General features: G+C 48.8%; 3 protein-coding genes across 3 annotated transcripts; 1 reads left to right on the forward strand and 2 right to left on the reverse strand.

The window, feature by feature from the left end:
* Positions 1-4,193: 4,193 nt before the first annotated feature.
* Positions 4,194-5,105, reverse strand: RNF186 (ring finger protein 186). The gene has a single exon (XM_030963602.1). The coding sequence runs from the start codon at positions 5,103-5,105 to the stop codon at positions 4,194-4,196; it is 912 nt and encodes a 303-aa protein (XP_030819462.1).
* A 4,147-nt stretch (positions 5,106-9,252) lies between these two features.
* On the forward strand, positions 9,253-17,773 carry OTUD3 (OTU deubiquitinase 3). Its single transcript, XM_030963820.1, has 8 exons — positions 9,253-9,425; positions 10,332-10,480; positions 11,193-11,305; positions 14,788-14,910; positions 15,595-15,720; positions 16,280-16,376; positions 16,611-16,792; positions 17,124-17,773. Exons 1-8 carry the CDS (start codon positions 9,253-9,255, stop codon positions 17,295-17,297), a joined length of 1,137 nt encoding a protein of 378 aa, XP_030819680.1. The 3' UTR covers positions 17,298-17,773.
* A 3,498-nt stretch (positions 17,774-21,271) lies between these two features.
* Positions 21,272-22,570, reverse strand: LOC115912377 (basic phospholipase A2 caudoxin-like). The gene is made up of 4 exons (XM_030963906.1): positions 22,543-22,570; positions 22,251-22,398; positions 21,914-22,020; positions 21,272-21,414 (listed from the first exon to the last, which is right to left on the reverse strand). Exons 1-4 carry the CDS (start codon positions 22,568-22,570, stop codon positions 21,272-21,274), a joined length of 426 nt encoding a protein of 141 aa, XP_030819766.1.
* Positions 22,571-23,092: the final 522 nt, after the last annotated feature.

Below are 23,092 nucleotides of genomic sequence, written 5' to 3' on the forward strand. Positions count from 1 at the left end.
ATTATGGGAGACAGCACTGAAAAAAAAACCCTCCCCTGACAGATTTATTGATTTCTTAACTTGGGCTCATACAAAAAGTGAAGCAGCTAAAAAAGATCCCTGAGCAGTACAACTGTTTAACCTAATTTCCTAATAATAATACATGGAGCAATAATGGAGCAACACCACAGTGGGTCCTAGCATGCAACAAATAATTCAGAGTGCTGAGTAGCTAAAATTCCCAGAGAAAGTTTCTGGAAGGCTTTGCTCTGAAGATGTTCAGATCAATGTACTTCCCTCTACACAGGTATTTTTTTCCTTATAAACAGGTAGGAAAAAATGGGCTTGGGATTTTCAGAAATACAGTGTAAAAAAGGGCAGTGATTTACTAAAGAAAACTTGGGCCAAGAAGTTTTGCCACAAATCCAAGATGAGGGAATTGAGAGTTAAAAACATATTCTAAAAGTTATTTATTCCAAAAGTTTTTAAGTCTCATGGCACTGGAATTCCGATCCCTGCCTCAAACAATGTAGTTCAGCAATCAACAGCATTGCCATAATCTGAACTGTCACTTGAAAGAGAATTTTTTTATCACTTCCACCTCTCATTTTTCAAACAAAGTCCTTTGTTTTCTTGAGAAATGGTGTATTTTATACAGCAAATAACACAATCCTGTTTGGAAAGCTGAAAGATAATTCCTTTGGGGATCGAAAGCTTTACGATACACGTGTTCCCTGCAGCTGAAAGAGGAAATAGAGACGGGCTGGCATCGTGTTTGTCCTAAACTGTGACAAAGGCAACCAAGCCATCATCTCCATAACCTCCCAAAGTTAATGAGGCATCTCATTAACTTCAGAGGAGCGGTTGTAGGTAATTATTCAGACGGGGCTGGCCAAAGAGTTCCGTGTAAGGCACAGCGGGGACAGCCCAGCCCAGCTGTGGTTACACATCACACACAACGCTGTGACTGGGGAAACATTTGGGCAAAAGAGATTTTTTGGGGACCTTTACATGGCTCCAGAGGTGCTGGGAGCACCACAGCCTCTGCTTTTAATCTGTAGATACGAGATATAAACACGGAATGCCGTTAATTGAGTTCTGTCTCAATGCAAGAACATATAAATGCGTTATGGATGGGCCACAGGGATCAGAGCCCGAGGGGACAGGGAGAAACCCAAAGCTTAAATAGTTGGAAAAGTGAGCATGTTTAATTCCGTTAATCCTAAAGTTGGCACAGCAGCGGCTTACAAGCGATGTCCCCTCAGTGAAGTGAGCAAAGCTGCGGAGAGGGAACAGCACATTGAGAAGCGTGAAGGCAGCACCTCAGCTGGGGAAGCTGTGAGGGCGGACACCGCCACAGCTGCCCGTGTTCACGTTTACCACAAGTTCTTCACGTCTGAACTCTCTGCTGCTCCAACACGGGCACTTATTTACGGAAAGCGGCGCTTCTGGCTACGCTGAGGGGAGGGCAGCAGGGGCCAGAGCAAGGGAGCGGCCTGAGGGAACGGTCCCGCCCGCTCGCCCCTCAGCCCGCGGCGCTGCCCCCGCCGATCCCCTCTCGCACCCGCCCGGCCCGGCCCGGCCCGGCCCGGCCCCGACCTGCCTCCGGCCCGGCCGAGCACCGCGAACCGGGAACCGAGCACCGACTACTGCCGCCAGCGCCCGCCCCTTCCTGCCCGGCCCGGCCCGGCCTGGCCTGGCCGCCGGCGTTGCGCCGTCGGCTCGGCCGAGTGCGTGGGGAGGGCGGGAGCTGCGCTGGGCTGAGGGCATGAGGGGATCACGGAATATTCTGAACTGGAAGGGACCCGCAGTAATCATGAAGCCCAACTCCTGAAGTGAATGGCTCACAGAAGGGATCAAACCCGCCATCTCGGTGTTGCCAGTACTATGCTCCAACCAACCCAGCTGATCCCGGGATCGCCTGAGGGCGTGGTGAGGGCTGAGGGCATGGCGAGGGATGAGGTGATGCTGCCCAGCCCCATTTCTCTTTATAATTCCCTCTTTCTCAGGGCACAGTGTATTACTCAGTCACTATCTGAAATCAGGAGCTAGCCAGGTAAGGTAAGCAGGCCATGGGACTTCAGAGATGAAACTTTCTAACAAAATGACCAGCCTGAATTACACTTGAGTGCAAGCAAATCCTTTACATTTTGGAATAGGAATATAATCCCATTAGCCTTTTCTCTATAAACTTAATTGCCGCTTCAAAGTCTTGCATGGTTATTGAGCCTAATTCTCTTGTCGGATGGGAACGTGTTCAAAAGATAGCAGATTCCACAGCCTCATGACTGCCACCAGCATGGGTGAACTCTGAATCACCTGGGTGTTAGTGGCTCTCGGGCTGAAAAACATTTCAGTGGAACTGCTGAAGGAAAACTTAGAAGGTGCTGCACTGTAACTCTGTGGATCCATAAGGATTACTTCAGAGGGCCAGTCTCGCCCTGGAAATCACACTTCTGTATGCTGCCCTTTCCTGTTGATGGGGTTTTTTTGGCTCTGTAGAAAGCAGTGTAATAAAACAATTCTTTTGGAAGGGTAGGTGAAGCATAATAAGAGATTTCACTGGTTATGTTCATTCTGTTTTCATTTCTTCACACTCGTGCTGAAAACATACATTTGCTTGCAGGATCCCTTGTGAGTGATCTGTTCAGGCCAATATTAATTCATTTGTTACAGACTTTTACAGTACCAGTCACCCACTGGTGTTGGTGAAGGGAACTCGACAAGAATATTCTCTGTGAGCTTTAAGACTTGCCCAGTGTTTCTAAAATTATTTTCAGTGCAGCTAAATATCTGGTCCAGTCTTTATATTTGGAATAATACAGTATTTGGGTTAAAAACTACCTGCCTTTTTTCCCAGCTGGAAAACTTTTTTTCTGGTTGGTTATTAGCAAATGTCATATGTATTCTGCAGTAAGCTTGTTGCTGTCCAAAGAGATGAGAAAATCCAAAGGATTTATATCCCCTGAAGGCTCCCGTTCCTGGCAGAAAACAAACCTGTGTTTTCCAAGACTTTAGCTGCACAAGAGCTCCTTCCCTCTTAGTCTAATCTGTTTTATCTGCTGTGAGACACTCTGTGTATTTATATACTGAGCAACTGCAGGACATCAGTTTCCATTCTTATCAAACACAAATATTTACCTGATCCAAGGTCTCCTGAGATCCTTGACACTCTTCAACATGCAGTTTAACTAGAGAAATCTGTTTTCCCCCTCAGTTTAATTTTAGTTGGGTTTCAGGGTATTTTCTAATCAACTAAGTATTTTTTTTAATGAAGGAACTCTCCAACACTTTACTGCTTTGCTTTACTCACCAGCTCAGCTCTGCAGACTCCCTAATACTCTTTCTCAGCTGCAAATCCTGTCAATAAGGAAACTAGGAATTGTTTTGACATTAATTGTCAATGAGGAATTGAAACAAAGAAGTCAATGAGCAATTAATATTATTTAAATTTAATGGAGACATTCCACACTCGGTGTGGTGCAGCAGTCAGTGGATTTCTGTTTACCTCTGTGAGCATCTTCAAGGGCAATGTAAAGGGGGAAAGAAGAGAGGTCCTGCAGGTTGCCCGATAAAGGAATTCAGGTGAGAGGAACTATTTCAGTGCTAAATAATGTGGGGGATTTGGAGGGTCATGAGGTTTTTGAGCCTTACCCTTTGCAAGCCACAAACCAAGATCAGGAGCGTTGATTTTGCCTCTTCCTCTCCAATTTCGTGTGTAACTTCAAATGACATCAACTGACATGCCCTTTCCCATCCCTGCCAGGGACTGAGGTGATAATCTGGGTTAAAAAAACTCTCTTCCAAACACCGACTCCCTGATTTAGCAGCCTTATTTCCCACTCTGTCCCAAGGAAAGGTGTCCTTGTTTTCAGAGTGGGAGCAGCAACCCCGGGGTTTTGCAGGACATCACCTCCCAGGTGTTCCAGATAACATCCTGCAGGACTCATCAGGAGAGGACACAGACATGAACAAAATGGCAAAAGCAAACCAACACAATTACAAAAAGTGTGAAAACATAAATACCAACATATAAATAGTTCATTTTGTTTGCAGTAATGAGATTTAACAACAGTGTGCATTGGCATTGAGCCAGCTCAGCCAACTGTTGAATTTATTCTCTGAGAGATTGTTTTTAAGTCCAAAACTCACTGGTGTGCCCAGCGTGCACCTTGGCCCAGCCCCTGATCTCTGAGACAGGCAGGTTAATTGTTTCAGGCCACAGTAACAATGTGGATCTCTTTGTCACAGGAGGCAGAGGAGTCCTTCTTGCACCTGCAGTGGAATTTAGGAGTGCAGCAAAGCACCATAGACATGAGCAACCCCAAAGTAAGCAGGAGACAAATTACCCATTTCACCCTCCCTGAGTACATGAAGGGGAGGATGAGTATGGCGAGGATCACCCCAAGCAGCAGGAGCAGCAGGAGTCTCTGCACAGCCAGGCTGCTGTGTGCTGGGCTGCTTTCCTCTGGGTTCAAAATGTCTTGGCTGCTCTGAGTCCAGCTGTTGCCATCCAGCCCCATGGCACAGATGTACACCTCAGGGTTTGAGTCCAAGCGCTCCAGGATGTCTTCTTTATTCTGGAGTGTGCGGATCAGCCCTCCTGACACACAGGTGGGTTTTCTGCAGAGAGGGCAGGTGATTGTCCAGGTGCTCTCCTCTTTCCTGAGGATCAGCTTAAGGCAGACGGCACAGAAGGTGTGCTGGCAGTCCAGGAGCTTTGGGACTCTGTAGATGCTGTACTTGTTGAAGCAGATCATGCAGTCCATGTCCAGGGTGGCTGTGTCTGAGCACTGGAGGTTCAGGTCCAACGTGCTCATTTCGGGAGAGTTTGTGTCCGTTAGCACAGCAAGCGGCCGTGAGTTTGGAGAGTCTTGTCCCAAACCTGCTGGTTTAAAGGCAGCAGGACCGTCTCTCTCTGTTCCTGAAGGTCTCTCCATTTCTTCAGTATGCTCTTCAGTGAATCCCACTCTCTTCTTATGTTTTGAGTTTTGTGTTACAGATCCTGCTCTGCTCATTTCTGCAGCACCTCCTGCCACGGGTGCTGGACTGTCTGCCTCAGCCTGCAGTACTCCAGGAGCTGACAATTTGTTTTCCTTGTTTGGCTTGTCAGTGGATTTCTCCATGGAGATAAACGTCGGTGCAGCTTGTCTCCCCTTAGCTGAAGGATTTCCTGAGTCTCTGGCTCCTTTTATGTGTTGCTGTATTCCTGCTGTATGCCTGATTGATTAGTGAGAGCCTTAAGCCAGTCATGCTCTTACAATATGATGTTTTTATGACATGGGGACCAGAGTTAATGATTGACTTCCCAGCCAAGACAGTTTACAATGACCGATAATATCAGTGGGCAATTCCTGTGCGGAAGCAGACTCCATGGCATTAGCAGACCACTCTGACAGCCAGACACTACCATTATTATTAAATTAGAACTCTCTTAGATGAAAGCAATTTCATTGTTCTCCAAACAGTGCTCTGCTAGACAGTGACAGGCTTGGGGGAATTACCTGTTTCTGACATTGGTGTGCTGAATGCAGTGCTTTGATTAAAGCATATGTGTCAACAGTTGTGGGCTCTCTGGGTAGGAAGTTTGCTCTTGGTTTAAAAACACTTACTACCTGACAGCACCAAGTGAAGAATGAGATTGAAATTACTAATTTGACTGTTGAATGTCCAATTGTTATTAGCTCTTTTATCCTAGGGTATCTCTTTTTTCAGCCTAGGATAACTCTTTTGTCCTGTTTGTTTTAGTCATCAGAAGGTTTCCAGTACAAACTGAAGCATGACTGAGGTCCACAGGATCTCTCAGAGTCCATGAAAGAGATCAGAAAACTAAAAGCAAGACCAGTGTCCTAGAGGGTGGAGCCATCTTATTTCCTGTGGTGCTCACCAAACAACCTCGTGCACTTGGGAATGCCCTTCTTGAGTGATTTTGTGAATATTCATCTCATCTGAAAAAAATGTCTGAACAAAATCCCTCAGTCTCTAATTTCTTTCTGCCTTTTTATTTGAGCAGTAAAATACAGATAGTTTCTCAGCAAGAATCCCATGAAAGGAAGGGAAGGATCACTAATCCCAAAAAGCCAGATGAGGTCAGTGTTAGCAGCAGAAGACACACAGTACCACACTGGTAGCCTCAAGTGCACCTGAATGCTCACACTGCCCGTGCCCCAAGTCCCAGCCCCTCCCTCCCAGAGAGGAGCAGCAGAAAGAAATGAAACAACTGAAGATGAGGAGGGCAAGGAGTTCAGGAAGGCTCTAATCTCATGAACCCGCTGGAGGGGGATGAGGTGAGAAGAACTTGTTCTTATTTGCTGAGAAATAGAAGGTTTGTCGTAAGCAAACTTCGTCAAAGGGCCTGAGCCCTCCTGTGTTCCTGCTGATGTGGCATATGATGGTGCTTGATGGACTTTTGGATTACCCCAAATTTTAGGGACCTGAGTATCTCTCAGTTGCAGAAGCTGGTATCAAAGTGCAGGAATGTCTGGAAGTAGGCTAGTGAACTGCAAGACTCACTTATCTTTAAGAAGAAAATTTTCTTTTGCATTTCATATAACTCTTTGTCAGCAAGTTCATGCTGATAAAAAGATCCAGGAAAGCAGAAAACAGACTTGCCACTATTACAATAGTTTAGAAGCTTCAAATTTGTTCTGTCAGTCCCCATGTCCAAAATGGAAATGTCTTAAAATCTCCTGATTTGTAATTACTAGAACAATATAAAAACACCTTGCAGATGTTGGAAGTTGGAACAGACACCAAGAGGGACAACTACACTCCTAACATAAAAAGTTTAGAACTGGTTGGGATGAATCTATGCTCCATGTCTGTCTGCTCTGTGTTCTACCAGTGGGTGAGGGTGACTTGGCTGTCTTTTGTGCTGGAAAAATAGTTTTTTGTTGTCCTCCACTGACAAAGTTTTCAGCCAAGCCCTGATTCTGGCTCCACTTTGTCTCTGGTGTCACGAGTGATGCTCCCTGGCTGGCATGTGCCTTGTGCTTATCTGAATTGCTCACAGCCCATTAATGCTCCTCTGGCTAATTACTGTCTCATTAATCATTTGCAGTCAGTGTATGTACTCACATTGTTTTCCCTCTTTTAGTGTGTTTGCATAACAAAATGTGTTTCTATGAAATGCTTTATATGGAATTGTTTATAGCAGGAAATAGATATAAAAGAGCAGTTGTGTCATTCCTAGTAAAATCCTCATGTGCCACAAGCCAGACATCCCAGAAGATACTGAGGATACTGCCGTGAGCTTCTCCCTGTGCTGAGCTGTGCTTCAGGCTGTCCTGACTCTGGACAAGAGGAACAGAAAAATGACATCCAGCTTAGAAATCCCTGGGATGTGAAGCCTCTTACTGCATTCCTGGGACTGTTCTGTTAGCGTTCCTCACAAAGCTGTTGGGATGTGCCCTCCGAGCTAGGAATTAGAAATGCACAGCAATGCCCTGGTGGCTGCTGCTGCTGGGCAATTCCTTTAACCAGTTCCTATGGGACACGTGGGAAAGCCAAAGAGCAGGAGGATGGTAGGGAATCCTCCCCAAGAGCCCTGCTCCAGACAAATCACCCATCTTGCTGTGCCCCTTTTCCAGCATCCTGAGGCGTTTCCATCAGTGCTAGAGGAAGCAAGACACGGAGCCTCAGTTTATTACACTTATCACATTGTTATGAATAAGAAGCTTGACTAGGCCAATATTCAAGCAGCAATCAATTTATTATTTAATATGATAAAGTATGAGCAATACAGCGCTGGGTACAGTGGGGGAAGTTTTCCTTCCAACTGCACACCAATAATTGAGGGTTACAGGTATTTATAGGGGTACTCATCAGCTTTTTCAGCAGTTTCTATTCCAATTTTTACTCATCAGCAATTTTTATTCCAAATTATTACATCACAATTCTATACACTATTGTGATTTTAGTTTCTCTCAGGATGTGTATCAAAAGGAGTATTCCCAGATGGTGGTGGTCCAGTTTCCGAAAGAAGGAAGATGAATCCCATCTGGTGGAGTCCAGCTCCCCAGATGTGGGTCCACCTTTTAATTGCAGAGACTATAAATTTAAAAACAGTGATGTCCAGCTTCCATTGGTTGAAACCATAAATCCTTGAGGTGATGTTCATCTTCCTCTCTCAAGCTGTTTTTCTCTGCTTCAATAGGGCGTGAGATAAGCATATTTCCTTTATATATATTCCAAAGCTATAGTTTCAAGGATACAAGTAATCTTCTAAATTTATACTTCAAAAGGTTATTATTGCAGAGCTCTTTATGGATTAACTACAAGCAAAAAGCGACATCCTTAACGCTTTAATTCCAATGCTCCTAAATCAACCAGGGTTAATTGCAAACAAAAGATAGGTCAAAAGGCCTTTTTCCATGCTTTATTTTCCTCAGTTATTATTAGAATTCACAGCTGTCCCACTGTCGGTGTCTACACATTTCGCACTCACAAATACAGACGTCGCCTGTTTGTACCTGACACGAAACACAGTTTGTATTTTACACATTTAATCATCGCTGTCTCGGCTCTGCTCCTGCCCTGCTGCTGCTGTCAGCCCCGTTCTCCTGGTGCCACCTCGCGGGTACTCCATCTGCTCAGCTCCCTGTTTGCTGGGGGTTCATTTCTGGGGCTGAGCAACAGGATTGGGGCTGAGCAGCGGGATTGGGGTTGAGCAGCGGGATTGGGGCTGAGCAGCGGGATTGGGGTTGAGCAGCGGGATTGGGGTTGAGCAGCGGGATTGGGGACTAGCAGCGGGATTGGGGACGAGCAGCGGGATCTGGGATTGAACAGCGGTGATTTGGGGCTGAGCAGACACGGTGTGCGGTGGCGTGTGCCGGTGCAGAGCGGCAGCACAAAGCGCCCACCCGTGAGGGTAGGGCCGGGAGCTGTGCCGGGCAGCAAGGAAATGCTCTCGGCCGGGGGGAGTGCAATAAGCAGAAGAAGCCAATTAGCGGGAATCCGGCAGCTTTTGGTACAACATCGGTGATTGTGGCGCCTCCCCAGCCCTTCCCCGCGGACACGCCGCTCCCAGCGCTTGGCTGCGCCGTCCTTCCCTTCACCGCTCCCGGTTTTCAATCCGCAGCCGCAGTTTCCCCCGGGACCCCTCTGTGCCGTCTCTCCTTCCTCTTCTTCCCCATCCTCCTCCTCCTCCTCCTCCTCCCCGGGAGGCTCCCCGCGCGGGGGGGCGCTCACGTGACCCCGTCCCGGCGCCGCGGTCACGTGAGTCGCGCCCGGTTGCGGTCACGTGGCGCGGCCGGTGCGGCGGCCCCGGCGGGGATGTCCCGCAAACAGGCGGGCAAGGCCCGGCCCGCCCCCGCCGCCAGGAAGGGCCGCCGGCCCCGGCAATCCCCCGCCGGAGCGGCCCCGGGCCCCGCTGCGGGCGGCAGCGGCGGCTTCGCCGGGCAGCTCCGGGCCCTCGGCCTTAAGCTGCGGGAAGTGCCGGGAGATGGGTGAGCGCCGTGACGGGTGTCCCCAGCAACCCCGGGGACTCTCCCGACATCCAGCCCTGAAGGCTGAGCGCTTCCTCCTCCCCGGGCGATGTGAGCCCGTGTCCCCGGGACCGAGGGCTTTCAGTGATCCCGGGGTGGGAGCCCGTGTCCCCGGGACCGAGGGCTTTCAGTGATCCCGGGTTGGGAACCCGTGTCCCCGGGACCGAGGGCTTTCATCGATCCCGGGTGGGAGCCCGTGTCCCCGGGACCGAGGGCTTTCAGTGATCTCGGGGTGGGAGCCCGTGTCCCCGGGGACCGAGGGCTTTCAGTGATCCCGGGGTGGGAGCCCGTGTCCCCGGGGCCGAGGGCTTTCATCGATCCCAGGGGTGGGAGCCCGCGTCCCCGGGGCCGAGGATTTTCCCCTCCCGGCTGAAGTGGGCCCTGCGCTCCGCAGAGGGGAGGATTTCCCCGCTGTGCCCTCAGTGATCTCTGCTGTTCTCTGCGGTTCTGCAGGGCCTGACGGCTCGGCCAGTCCCAGCCCTGGCGCCCAGGGGGCCGGGGGCTCCAGTGTCCAGCGGAACTGAGCATAGGAAGGGCCATAAATGTTCTTATGGAATACTTTCACCCCCTTCTTTTCTAGAAGGTGAAAAGGTAGCAAACGTTCCTGCTGAGAAGTTGCTCAATGGGGCATTTGTTTGTCCTTCGTTGCTTTATGTCCCTTGTCAGGTGTCAGTGTGGGACAGTTGGGCCCAGCAGTTTTACTGTGACACGGTCACTCAGACCCAGCCACTGAAGGCACAGGGAGCGAGCGCTCCTCTGCATTCACAGCCTTGCTAAACCGGGCAGAATGAGCACAGCCCCTTTCCCTGTGACCTGTATTCCTTCTGCTGCCCCAGGCACACCCTCTCCTCATTTCCCTCTCTGCAGGAACTGCTTGTTCCGGGCGCTGGGGGATCAGCTGGAGGGGCACTCCCGGAACCACCTGCGCCACCGCCAGGAGACCGTGCAGTTCATGCTGCGGCAGCGCGCCGACTTCGAGCCCTTCGTGGAGGATGATGTGCCCTTTGACAAGCATGGTATGGGCTCTGTGGGATGTCCTGGGAGGCATCCTTGTGTCGTGCAGCTCCTCACTAAGCAGTTCCCCATCCCAGAATTACTTTAGAGCTCCTCTCTAGTTTTCAGAAACAGGGACTTTACATTTATGGCTGTTGCGATGCTGTGGGAAGGTGAGCGGTTTAATCCTCATTGAATTTGTCCCGGACATTATTTAAATTTGTGAGAAACTTGGAGAAGGAAAGAGAGACCAAAAAGGCAAGGAGTAAAAATTAGGTGTTTTCAAAAGGAACTTAAGAAAAATTGTCTCGTTTTCCTTGAATACTGGTGAGTATTTGGCTGTTTTGGTGAGTGGCTGATTACTTTGGGTTTCTTTCTCCTTGGCTCTCAGTATTTCCTTCTGGGAAGTGAGGGGAGGATCCAAACCAGAGACAAATACAGCCTTTGATGTGCCAGGTACCATGGAGATGATGCATGAAGGTAGTTTGGTCAGTCAGTATGTGGCACTTCTTCTGAGGCCTTACTTTGTTTAAGGATGGAGTGCTTTTTTTAGAGATCTCTGTGATCGTTTAAATGCATTACCTCATGTTGCAGCCAAATTCTTGTTTCATAGGTGGAATTTCCCTTCCAGAATTTCTTGGGCTCATGTTCAAATCTCACCCCTCATTATCCCTCCACTGCTTTTGGAAGTATCAGAAATTAGGTTCCAACTCTTGTGAATGTTTTTTCCTTTAGTTGCCAATTTGGCCAAGCCTGGTACTTTTGCTGGCAATGATGCTATCGTGGCCTTTGCAAGGAACAATCAAATGAATGTGGTTATTCATCAGCTCAACACTCCACTGTGGCAGGTGAGACACAAAGCTTCTACATTTTTGCCTAATTTTTACCTGAGGGATATAAATACTGTGGAAAATTCTTGATTTATTAACAAAGAGCATTAGCTGCAATGATCTGGGCATGGTGCAGAGCTGTGCCTGGTTTTTGAAGAGAGGAAACTCTTGAGATTTTGGTTAGGAGTAGAGGGCAGGAAAGAAAACAGTGAGTGCATGAGAGATGGGTATGTGGGGGCAGAGCAATGTGTTTTACTTGGGTTTTAAGCTATGACCTTCAGTGCCATGCTCTGTCTCCTGAAGGTCAGAGTACATTTGAGCTGAGTTTTCTGCTAGGAATCCCAGAATGGGTCAGGTTGTAGGGGACCACACTGGATCATCTGGTCCTGTCTCCCAGCCCCAGCTTCCTCAGCCTTTCCTGGGCAGAGAGATGCTCCAGGCCCTTCCTCATGTCTGCAGCCTCCACTGGCCCTGCCCCAGGAGCCCAGGGCTGGACACAGCACTCAGCTGTGCCTCCCAGGGCTGGGCAGAGGGGACCTGCTGCCACTGCTCCTCCCAGTGCACCCCAGTGCACCCCAGGGCCCCCTGGCTCCCAGGACACTCTGCTGGCTCCAGGACAGCTCATTGACCATGGGACCCCCAGGTCCTCCCTGCAGAGATGCTCCAGCAGGTCACCCCTGCCTGTGCTGCTACTTGGGGTTCTTCCTCCCCAGGGCAGGACCTGCACTGGCCTTGCTGAACTTCAGGTGGTTCTTCCCTGCCCATCTCCAGCCTGGTGAGTCCTTCTGAAGGGCAGCACAGCCCCTGGAGTTTGAGCTAGGCTTAAGGAAACCTGTACAACAAGATTCAGGAAGGTGGAAATGAAGGTGTAGCAGGGCATGCACTGTGTTGGAGTGAAGCTCCATCAATTCTGAGTGGGATGTGGAATGCCAAGGTTTCTGACAGATAGAGAAATGAGGTTTTAAAATAATTTTTAAAACCTTAAAGTGGTGTTTAATCAGCTCATGGAAAGCACTGTGTGGTGTGGTTTCCTCTGACAGAGGGACACTGAAACAAGTAATCCATCAGGTCCCTTGTTTTCTCTTTGTTGTTGTTTTCCATGGCAGGTGGAATGGGTCCATGCTCAGTCAGCCTGGTCCCTGAGCAAGTGAGAACCTGTATTCAAGCCAGGATTGTTTCTGGCCTCTGTTTACAGACAGAACCAATGAAGTGTATAGATTAAACAGGGCAATAAAGATAAAAAACCAGATGAAAACTGTCAGTAGCATCTTAACTACATTTAAAATAGCTTCACGTGGATTCCTGAAATGAAACAAGTTGAAACTCTCATTTATGGGCAGCCATGGGCAGAGGGACAGGTGGGTGAAGTACCTGCAGGGGAGGTCACAGGGGTGGTTTTCATGTGTTGTTCCTCAGTGTTCTCACTTACTGCAATTTTGATGTCCTTGATTCTTTCATCTCCTCTCAGTGACCGTGTCAGGGTGTCAGTACAGAGTTTGTGATGAGGTTCTGTCCTGCCTGAGCAGTGCTGTTAGTGAAGGGTTGTCTCAGGCCCTTCAGAACAGTGTGAGTTAGGAGAACTGTGAGTAGTTGTACCATCATGAAAAGCTCTTGGCAGGTGGACATCTCTGCACGGAATTTTTTTGGTCTTTGAACACCCCTTAACTTTTTTGATACTGACTGTAAGTTATAGAATTGCTAAAGTTGGAAAAAACCTTTCAAATCATGGAGTCCAGCTGTGGACTCAAGTTAGCTGAGATTTGTAGGTTATTTCTTTGTTGGCATTTTGGATAACAGGCTGGCTTTTTTTCTCTCTGTTTTTAATCTGCAGCTCTAATTTACTTACCAGTTTCAGTGTATTCGTAGCATGAGAGAATCCTGGGTTGGTTTGGGTTGGGAGGGACCTTAAAGCTCATTCAGTGCCACCCCTGCCGTGGCAGGGACACCTTCCACTGTCCCAGGTTGCTCCAGGCCCCGTCCATCCTGGCCTTGGGCACTGCCAGGGATCCAGGGGCAGCCACAGCTGCTCTGGGCACCCTGTGCCAGGGCCTGCCCACCCTCACAGGGAATGAATTCCTTCCCAATATCCCATCCATCCCTGCCCTCTGGCAATGGAAGCCATACCCCCTTGCCCTGGCACTCCAGGCCCTTGCCCACAGTCTCTCTTCATCTTTCCTGTTGGCTCCTTCAGGCACTGGAAGGTCACACTTAGGTCACCCTGGAGCCTTCTCTTCTCCAAGCTGAACAATTCCAATTCTCCCAGCTTTCCTCATAGGAGAGCTGCTCCATCCCTCTGAATCAATGTGGTGACCTCCTCTGGGCCCACTCCAGAGTGGAAAGAGGCTTCCCTAATGAGAGCTAAATTGGCTCATTTTCAAATCTTTCAAGAGCTTTGGGATTTGTTAGATACCTATTCAAGCTCTGGCAGAGGAAAAATGTTTAAAACAAATCTTACCAAGTTGCAGCAGTGGAATAATTTAATAGAATAGAAAGCAGGAGTTAAGTGTAACCAAGTGTCGAGTTGGAATCTGAAGGTGAGCAAGTGTAAAATATAAAATAGATGAATGGAGAATTATTTGTTGGAAAACCTGATGTCATTAGTGCAGCACAGACCGCAGGCAAGGCTGAAAGGTGCCTTGGTGTGTGGTCTGGGAGCTGAGATAAGGCAGTTCACAGACGTAAAAGGGTTGGGAAACTCTGGAGCCCTAAGCAAGGAGTTCTGGTCCTTTGCTTGCTGACGTCTGGAGAGCTTCGGGTGAACTTGGGCTGGCAGGTCAAGCCAAGCTGGTCTGCAAGTGCAGTGGGATTTTCTGCATTCCTGGCAGGAGCTGGAATGCTGTGTAGCTCTTATCTAATAGTTCGAGACACTGATAATCAGGGTAGGAACTATTCTCACATCAGTACAGATAATACTCAGAGCAGGAATTTTCTGTGGAAATTGCTGTAACTTGGCGCTGATAAAGCAAAGCAACATTTGGTTGTTAACATTGCTCCTGAATGGAGTTAATACATTTTCATGGATTTGCTTTATTTTAAAAACAAAACACAGCTGCTTGGAATGCTGTAAAAACAGCATCTTGTCCCAGCTGCAAATCAAAATTTACTCTGAGTGACTGTTTCCACTGTTGCTGTCACTTGAATGGCCTCTCTTCCCTCGTATTTGAGAGTAAAATGACATGGTCCATTCCCTGGGAGCTCTCGCTGAAGCTGGTTCTGGGAAGATGATCAGAAAACAGATAGCTCCTGTGGAAAGTTTAGGAAATAGTTCTGAGCTTTCCAGAAAAATATTTTCATTCCACGTTTTGTTTGTTCTGGTGTAACTGCCCAATATTTTCCATCTGGCTTTCATACCTTCTTCTCTTCCTCTTTCAAATGCTCAGCAGCCACCTACTTGCCTCCTTCCCGGTGTTTGCCATCACTGCAAAAAAACGAATACTCTGAGAAATCTGGTGCTGAAGCCGATTGCAGATGCTCATTTGCAGTTTGTTTCTTTTGTTGAGATCCGGGGCACGGACAGGAGCGGCGCCAGGGAGCTGCACATCGCCTACAGGCACGGCGAGCACTACGACAGCGTCCGCAGGCTCAGCGACGACTCGGAGGCGCCGGCCCACCTTCGGATGGAGGTGGGCTCTGCTGGAATGAGCCGGCTGGGGGTGACACACAGCGCTGGGCAATGCTGCCACTTGATTTCCATGCTCATTGGGGATGGAGGGAGGAGCTGGGTCGCCGTGTTGTGCTGGGAGAGCAAAGCCCTGAGGTTGTAGCTCATGCTGCTGGCTCTCTCAGAGGGGCTGTGAAGGAGGATTTCAGCCTCTGGGCTGGAAATGAATTCAAAGCTGATGCTGTGATGTGGGCTGTCTGGAAGCAGCCTCATCTAAATGATGTAATCATGCACCTCAAATGGAAAAACAGAGGGAAGAGAGGAAAGAGCTGGAAATGCAACAGCTGGATGTAGTTGTCTTCCTCATATCTCCTTTTTTGATGTGAGGAGTAATTGTGCTGTGCTTGAGGTTCTCTGCACACAGCTGAGGTGTGGTATTGTATTAAAAATATTCCATTTAAAAGCTCATTTATTGTGATTCATGATGTTGTAGTGCACTGGAGTTTGTTCAGCAGTGCAGGAGGTGTGGGAAGCTCTCAGCCATGGTGGAAGTTACACAGTTTCCAAGAGGGTTTGACATAGTTCCTGATAAAAGTGTGCCATGATAATTACTGTTGCTAGGATGTCAGACTTGGTTGGGTTGCATGCTTGTGTGATCTGCTGGGTGTGTGATCAGTGTGATCTGCTGGGCTTTGCTCTTCTTCAGATGCTTTGCAAGAACGATTCCAATAAGGCAGAGGAAGTGAAGCCACAGAAGGGCAACTCTGAAGATGAGACTGAGGTGGAGATAGAAGATGCTGTACAAAAAGTGTGCAGTGCAACTGGGTGTTCAGTAAGTATCAAGGAGCCTTTCTGGGCTTAATGTTCAAACCTTGATACATGGAAGTAGTCCTGGGAAAAGTTCTAAAAACCACTCATTCTGTACAAACTTGAGTACCATGGCCATCAATCAGGGTGCATCTCATCCTAGAATCAACCCTTAAATGCAGGTGAAATGCCAGCTTTTTTGTGGATGCTTGATAATTTTAGAAGTTTGTCTTGAGGCTGTCATAAAAATTCACTTGGAAACAAATCCTGTAAGTTCTGAAATCCTTTGGGGTATTGAAGATCCCAGATAATTGGATAATCTGTGACTCTTGGCTGTTGGCACTGTGCAGGTGCACAGAACAGAAAGGGCCAAGAGGGAAGCTTACACTGAAAACAGCATATTCATTTTTTCTGATAGCTTCAGGAATTTAAGGTTTTCCCCCTCACCCTTCCAGAAATGAAGCACAGACCAAGTAAATGATCATAAAAGCAGCAGCCCCCTCTCAGTGGTGCAGGTGTTGTTTAAGTGTACGTGGGTCAGAGATTTGAACTTCTTCAGTGTTCTCCTCCCCTCTTGTGGACAGGACATGGATTTAGTAAGCCACGTTCTTGAGGTGGAGGACTACAACGTGGAGTCTGCAATATTTGCCATCTTGCAGATGAAGGAAGGGGAAGGAATAGGTGAGTGCACAGTTTGTCACCTGGGGCTTCAGGTGACCGTGATGTTGGTGTTGGGGGCAGGAGAGGTGAGGTTTGTGTGCTGCCACTTCAGCCTCCTGTGCTCAGGAAGGTTGTTAGTGAGGGCAGCTTCAATCCAGCGTCCAAAAAACCCCAGGATTTCTGGGAAAAAGAATTGGCTGACAGTGCAACAGCTCCTGGATAGAGCATGTCTGAGGAAAACTCTACTGTTGGCAGGTGCTGAGGAGCAGCAGGAGCCCCCAGGCAGGGAGCAGAAATCCTGCAGCAGGACGTTGTGGGAAGAGAATGGAACTGGTTCAAGAATCTTTGGAAATCAGAGCTTGCATCAAGGTGAAGCAGAGAACAACAAGGGACAAGCTGCATCCAGGGAAGAGAACCGAGCCAGCAGAAACCCAAAGGTGTGTGAGGGGCTTGACAGCAATGTGAGCACCCCTCAGTGATTGGGGGATGCCTTAGCATTGCTTACTCAGCAGCTCTCTTCTCCTTTCAGTTAAAAAGAGCTTCTGCTCACTGCATTTTGTCACTGGTGCAGCTGTGAGTGCTCTGCCACAAACATTTCCTGGTGACATGCAGCACTCTTCCCTAAACAACTCAGAATAAAGTCCTGATAAATAGTTAGGAATGTCCTCTGGCAGCTGCCTTGGTATCTGCTTGTCTCCTTTATTACTTTTCCCCAGCTGAGCAGAGCACGTGTGGTTTGAACTTTGTGTTTTCATCCTTCCCTTTCAGGTGGCCAAGAAGCAAAGGAGGGAGCAGCAGCGGCTGGAGAAGAAGAAGCGGCAGGAGGAGAGGCACCGGCAGAAGGTCCTGGCCACCAAGAGGGACAGTGCAGACACCAGGACAGAGACAGACCCAGCCAGCCATGTCACCCTGGTCAAGGCCATGGCAGCCCTAAACATATGACTCAGTGCTCTGATGAGAAAAGCAAATAAAACTGATGAAGACAAAATTCCCCCAGGAGAATTTCCAGGCACCCGTGTTTATCTTGAAATCCATCTCTGCTGGGATTTCCAAACACAAGAGAACTTCCTCTTCCTTTGCTTGTGGGGAGGACAATTGCTCATTGATTCTGCATCAACCTGTGGTGAGAAGAGTTGTTTAAACTTAACAGGAAGTAGAGACTTGGGTCTATAATCTTGGAGTTACATGAAGGTCAGGACCTCTTCTTCACGCAACGGTGTCAGATTTATTTTGACATCTCTTGATGTGCCTGGTTTTGTTTTGTTTTGTTTCTTTTATTTGGTTATGCCTGGAGGAGCTTTATTTTACCTTGCTGTCAGGGTGTCAGACAATCTCTTAACAAATCTCAACTCAGGAATATCTCTAGTGGATCTTTTTCTATTTAAATTCAAATAAAGTAACAAAACAGAGTCCCAGAATCCTTTCCAAAGCAAAGTGTGTCAGCCAGCACTCATGTCTCAAACATGACATTCCTCTTTTGTTTGCCATGCAGGAATACAGTGACAAGTTTTAATCTCACTGGAACTGCTGGCATTGCACTGAGCAGGTTCAGAAGCGATGAATGCATGGAGGGAGATGGGGATTGCTGCATCCATGCTTGCTGAAGTTTGGGATCAGCTCCTTTAAGATGAGACCTGTAGGGGGCAAAAATACCCCAAAACAATAATCCCAGTGGACTCATGAGAATGCAGAGCTTCCTATCTGGTAAAATGTGACAGGAACAAGCTTCAAGTTTCTGATGAGTGTTGTTACTTGGACGCCTGGAATCTTGTCCCCTTTGCCCTGTTCCAGAGCTTTTGGACTACTCCAGGGCTTTAGTCCAAGTCAGGGGCTGGATAGGTGTCAGTCTCCAAATGAAATTAGTATAGCCAAAGGACCAAGAGTCCTGGGAAGAGGCTCCCAAGCAGCAGTGATCCCTGGGAAACCTGCCTATTTCACTTCATAAATCAAGCTTTTTTCCAGGGTAGGTTTTTTTCTTCTTAAATTCCATTTTAGTGAGGTCACCAAGTAGGATGCACAGCTCAACTCCTGTGATGTTTTCCACTGTAGGACTGAGAATTTGGATAGAGGTGAAAGGACTGTGGGATTGATCAGCCTTTGATTTATAGCTCGCAGTGTTTCAGCTCCACTCAGGTTTTTGGGCTTGTAACAAGCACTAAGCTTGAAGAAAGCACATGTGCACTTTCACACTGAGACACCTCATCAGCCAGGGCAGAGGTGAAAGGGATTTTTTAAAAGTAAGGAGTGTTGCATTTGAAAAACTTGTCTGTGCTTAAAAGTTTATAAATCAGCATGGAAATATTAATGGGTTTTTTACTGAACTGCCAAGAACTGGGCTGGTACTTGAAGAATAAAAAGGAAGGAGCTCTCCTGTAAGAACTGGTGGTGTAGGAATTCCTTTTTCCTCGAGACAGTCATTTTTACAGTAGTGGAAAGGGAGGTGAGTCACAGCTTAGTGGGGAGAAAGTGCAAATTCTTTCAGGGGGTGATAAATTGTGACAGCAGGTTTGGCAAGGCAGTGCAGGTGACTGTGTCACCCGTGTGCTGCCCTGTCCTGTGTTTTGGTCTGAAAGGCAGGTGTGTTCTGCAGGTTTGAAGAGATAAGAAATTGCAGTTTTGCACTGTGAGTAAGAGGTTTGATCTCAATGAATTGGGGTTTTGTCCTGTGGAGCCAGAGCTGAGAAGACATTTGTTGCCTGGAGCCTGAGAGCTGTGAAGGCAGTTGGTCTGGAGGCTGAGGAGGGAGCCCAAACCTCAGCCATGGGTGCAGGATGAAGGGAGGGTCTGCAACAGCAGCACCAGCAGCAGAGGGAGAGACTGGCCCACAGCTCGTGGCCTCTGATACGTGAACAAAATCTGGGGCTGAAAATGCTTTCATTTCCAAGTGTAATATGATTAAAATAAACTCTTAATGTGCTGGGGTCATAAATCTTGAGAAACCAGTCAAATTCCTTTTATCTTGCCAGGGTAGCTTTGTGCCTGCACAGCCATTCCATAGCCAAAGGTGTTAAAACTGATTTTGTCTGTTTCATGTTTTTCCCGTTGAAATTTCCACCTTCCCAATATATTTTTTTTTCCTAGGGAATCTTTCTGCAACATTCTTCACAGAACTCAGTTTATGCAGTGAATTTGCTTTGCAAACTGGTGGTGGGTTTTCCTGGGAGGAGGAAGGGAGGCAAGAGAGCAGAGCAGAACAACTGTGATTCATCCATGGTGTGTGTTTACTCCTTGGTGGAGCTGAGTGCTCCGTAATCCACGGGCCAGGGGTGGACAATAAGCCCTGGATGTTCCCCTGGGCTTTGGGGAGGATGACTGTTTGTTCTTAGCAGCTGGCTGACAAATAGGAGGGTGTTTTGGCTGTTGCTGCAGCAGGGTCACTGTGAGCCTCTCGAGGGCGAATACGCAGCAGGAGGATGTAGAAAGCCACTTTCCCTGCCTCCTATCTGCCTCCATCATCTTCCCTGGACTTATTTTCCCAAATCCTGCCCCTGCAGGTCAGGAATTCAGTTGACCTGGAAGTTTTAAGCATTTGGCAGGTTCTGGCTGACCTCCATAAGCATGGCTGTGTATGGAAAGGTTTCTGCCTGTGCTGCTCCTTTTCCTTGTTCCTACTTAGGAGCTGCCTTCTGGTTTGTCTCACAGCTTTGCCACGTCACCCATGGCCTCCATGTCTGCAGAGCTGTGGGAGCTGCAGAGAGGGAGAGAAATTGTGCATGAAGGATGATCCATAATCCAGTGTGGGATAAAAGAACAGAAAAGGGAGAGAAATTTGGCATGAGGAATGATCCATAATCCAGTGTGGGATAGAAGAAGGTGGCTTGTGCTGGTGTTGAGCTGTGGGGTGGTTCCTTGGAGCTTCCTGGGTGCAAGCACCAGCCTTAGAAGGCAGCATTGGCTCTGTCTCAGCTTCTAGAATCCTTATTGCCTGTAGAAAATGAGAAGAAATGAGTGGTTTGGGGTTGTAAAGATACCACATTTACTGTAGGAGCTTGAGGCAGGGGTGCTGTTGCTTGTAGTGAAACACTTAACCAAGGCAGGAGCCCTCAGCACTGATGTGGAAATCAAATAAATTACCCTTAAAACTCCTTTATTTTAAGCAGATCACATCTCAGAGGCAGCATTACAGCTGGAGGTGCCTCCATTGAGGCCCAGGGTGCAGGCAGCCCTGGCTCGTTAGAGGTAATTAGGGCTAATTTGGGATCATGTACAGCTGTGGTGTGGGACAAGGTGGCTGCATGGAGCTGCAGCCTGAGGAGACATCTGTGTGCAAGAACCCGAGCCTCTGAGACCCCCCCCCTGGGCTCCCCTGTGCCTTCAGTCAGTATTAATTGCTTAAACAGTCGTTAGAAGTGGGATGGGGCTGGATTGTGGATTCACTGCATAAACTGAGTTCTGTGAAGAATGTTGCAGAAAGATTCCCTAGGAAAAAAAGTGGGATGAGGCTGAGCTCCTGGAGAGAAGCTGGGCTTGGAGCCTGCTTTGGGGTTGGGGTGCAGCAGCCACTTGCTGTTTCTGTGGGCTTTTTTTTCCCTCTGGAGCTCTTAAGATTTACTGGTTGGCTGCTAGAATGTCACTTCTGGTCATTTTTTAAGAAAAAATGTATGCAGGAAGGAACATTTTCTTCAAAAAATCATCCCTCAAGCTCCATGCTGTTACCTACCCCTTCCACCACTGATTTCCCCAAAAAACCACAACACTGGCCACAATTTTGAAACGTATCTTTATTTGCAGGGTTTACATGATTTTTATGAGTTATTCAACCATGGGAAGCAGGTTTTCCCTGTGCTAAGGCTCTGGGGAAAGCTGCTGGACAATTCTTCAGTGCCACAGGGCTGTGCCATGTCCTGCCTGGCCACAGGGAAGGCAGAGCCCTGATGGTTCCTGGCAGGTTTGGAGCAGGAGCATGGCAGGGGTGCTCAGCAGGAGGGTGTGCTGCCCCTGCACTTGGAGTTGGGGTAGTTGCTGTAGGATTTGCGGTAAGAGCTGGCTGCCCTCTGGAAGCACTCCACAGCCCTCTTGTCGCACGCACACGTCCGCTTCTGGCACGAGTTCCCATTTCCTGGAAGAAAATTGGGGGGCATGGAGGCAGGTGAAGGGTGTGAGGGTCAGGGGGTGTTTTATGACCGTCCCCAGAGCCCCTCTGTTGAGTTTGGGGTGTCTCAGGTGGTTTCGTGTCTGGGGTGTGGAGCATTCACTTCACTTTCTCCCTGATGTGTCTGTGGGTGTTTGCCTGGGTCTCTGGGATGTGCAACACTGAGCACTCAGCGCAGCTGTGCCAGGTCCCCATCCAGCATGGGAGTGTCCTCTCAAACCCTTGGTGTTTGGCCTCTTGGGAAGGACAAGGCCCCTCCTCAGGGAAGTCTCCAAGCTCTAAACTTCACCATAATCCAGCAGATACTTATTTGCCTTATTCCCGGCACTTTTCCTGTATTTCCACCCACTTCACTGTGTGTGATTTCCAGGCCAGGATGATCTAAAGGGGATGGTGGAAGCCAAGCTCCCCGAGCGTGGGTGGCTGTGCCTCCCCGCTCAGAGCTCTGCCCCCGCCCCGCTCTCACCGCAGGTGATTTGGTTTCTTCGGAAGTCGTGTTTGTAGGTGGTCGTTTTGGGCCTGCAGCCGGCCGCGACCAATTTCTTGTAGCAGCAGTCGTGGGCGTGGCAGCACCTGGGGGCATGAGAGCCGAGGTCAGTGCAGGGGACAGGTGGGACAGCAAGGTAAGACATCAACCACTGCATCTTTGCTGCCGGCAGCTGCTGCTGAACCACTTCTACAGAGGCTTTAAGGACAAGCAACAATTTTCTCATTGCTCTTTCCACCCTCCGGAGCTGGAACAAGATTGCAGTGCTGTACCCAGGGAGGTGAGGAGGGCTGGGGGTTCTGCCTTGTCCCAGTACCTGTCAGTGGCATCCAGGGGCTGTTTGGAGCCGCCCCAGCCGCAGTAGCAGCCGTACCCGTTGTAAGCCAGCGCTGATTTCCCGGTCTTCTGCTTAATCATCACTGCAAACTGGGCCAGGTTGCAGCTGGCAAGGGTCAGTCCTAGGACTGCAGAAGGGGGGTTAAGAGCACCAGGAAAAGCAAACTCCCATCCCACCTTTCCACAGCAAGAATGGGCATCTCACCATCCCCATCTGGCTGTGGACAGGGCCTGGGAGCTTTCCCGGGGTGGGAGCTGGTGGGGATACTCACAGAAGAGGAGCAGCGAGAGGAGCTTCATCCTGGCAGTGGCAGCTCTGGGGTTTGGTGAGCCCAAGGTGCTGCTGGTCTCACCTTTTATGGCTGTGCACCCTGAGCAGGGCCCCTCCTCTGGGGAGCCCAAAGTGGGCAAATATTGACAATGCTCACCATACTGGTCCCGCTACTGTGCAGCTGTCCTGGCACTGCTGGAGGCTCTGGGATGCCTTATGTGGTGGAGGTCTTGGCAGGAGGGTTTGGATGTGTGGAGCAGCCTGGGGCTGAGCCTGTGCATGGCTCTGGGTGTCGCAACATTCCCAGTGCTTCCCTGAGTAAAATGAGAGAACTTGAGGGAGAACAGGAACCACTTAGTGTGAGGGGTCCTTGCCCATGGCAAGGGGTGGAATGAGGTTGTCTGAGGTGTCTGTGATTCCATGATCCATTTTCTTCCTGGATGACAGTTTTTTGATGCCTTGGCTAGAAAACACCGTTCTGTGTCTTACTGTTTCCATCCTGACTTAGCTGGGCAGGGAGAAAATGCAGCCAGTGCAAAGATTCCTCCCCT

This window comes from Camarhynchus parvulus, chromosome 21, assembly GCF_901933205.1.
Source record: "Camarhynchus parvulus chromosome 21, STF_HiC, whole genome shotgun sequence".
Lineage (NCBI taxonomy): Eukaryota > Metazoa > Chordata > Aves > Passeriformes > Thraupidae > Camarhynchus > Camarhynchus parvulus.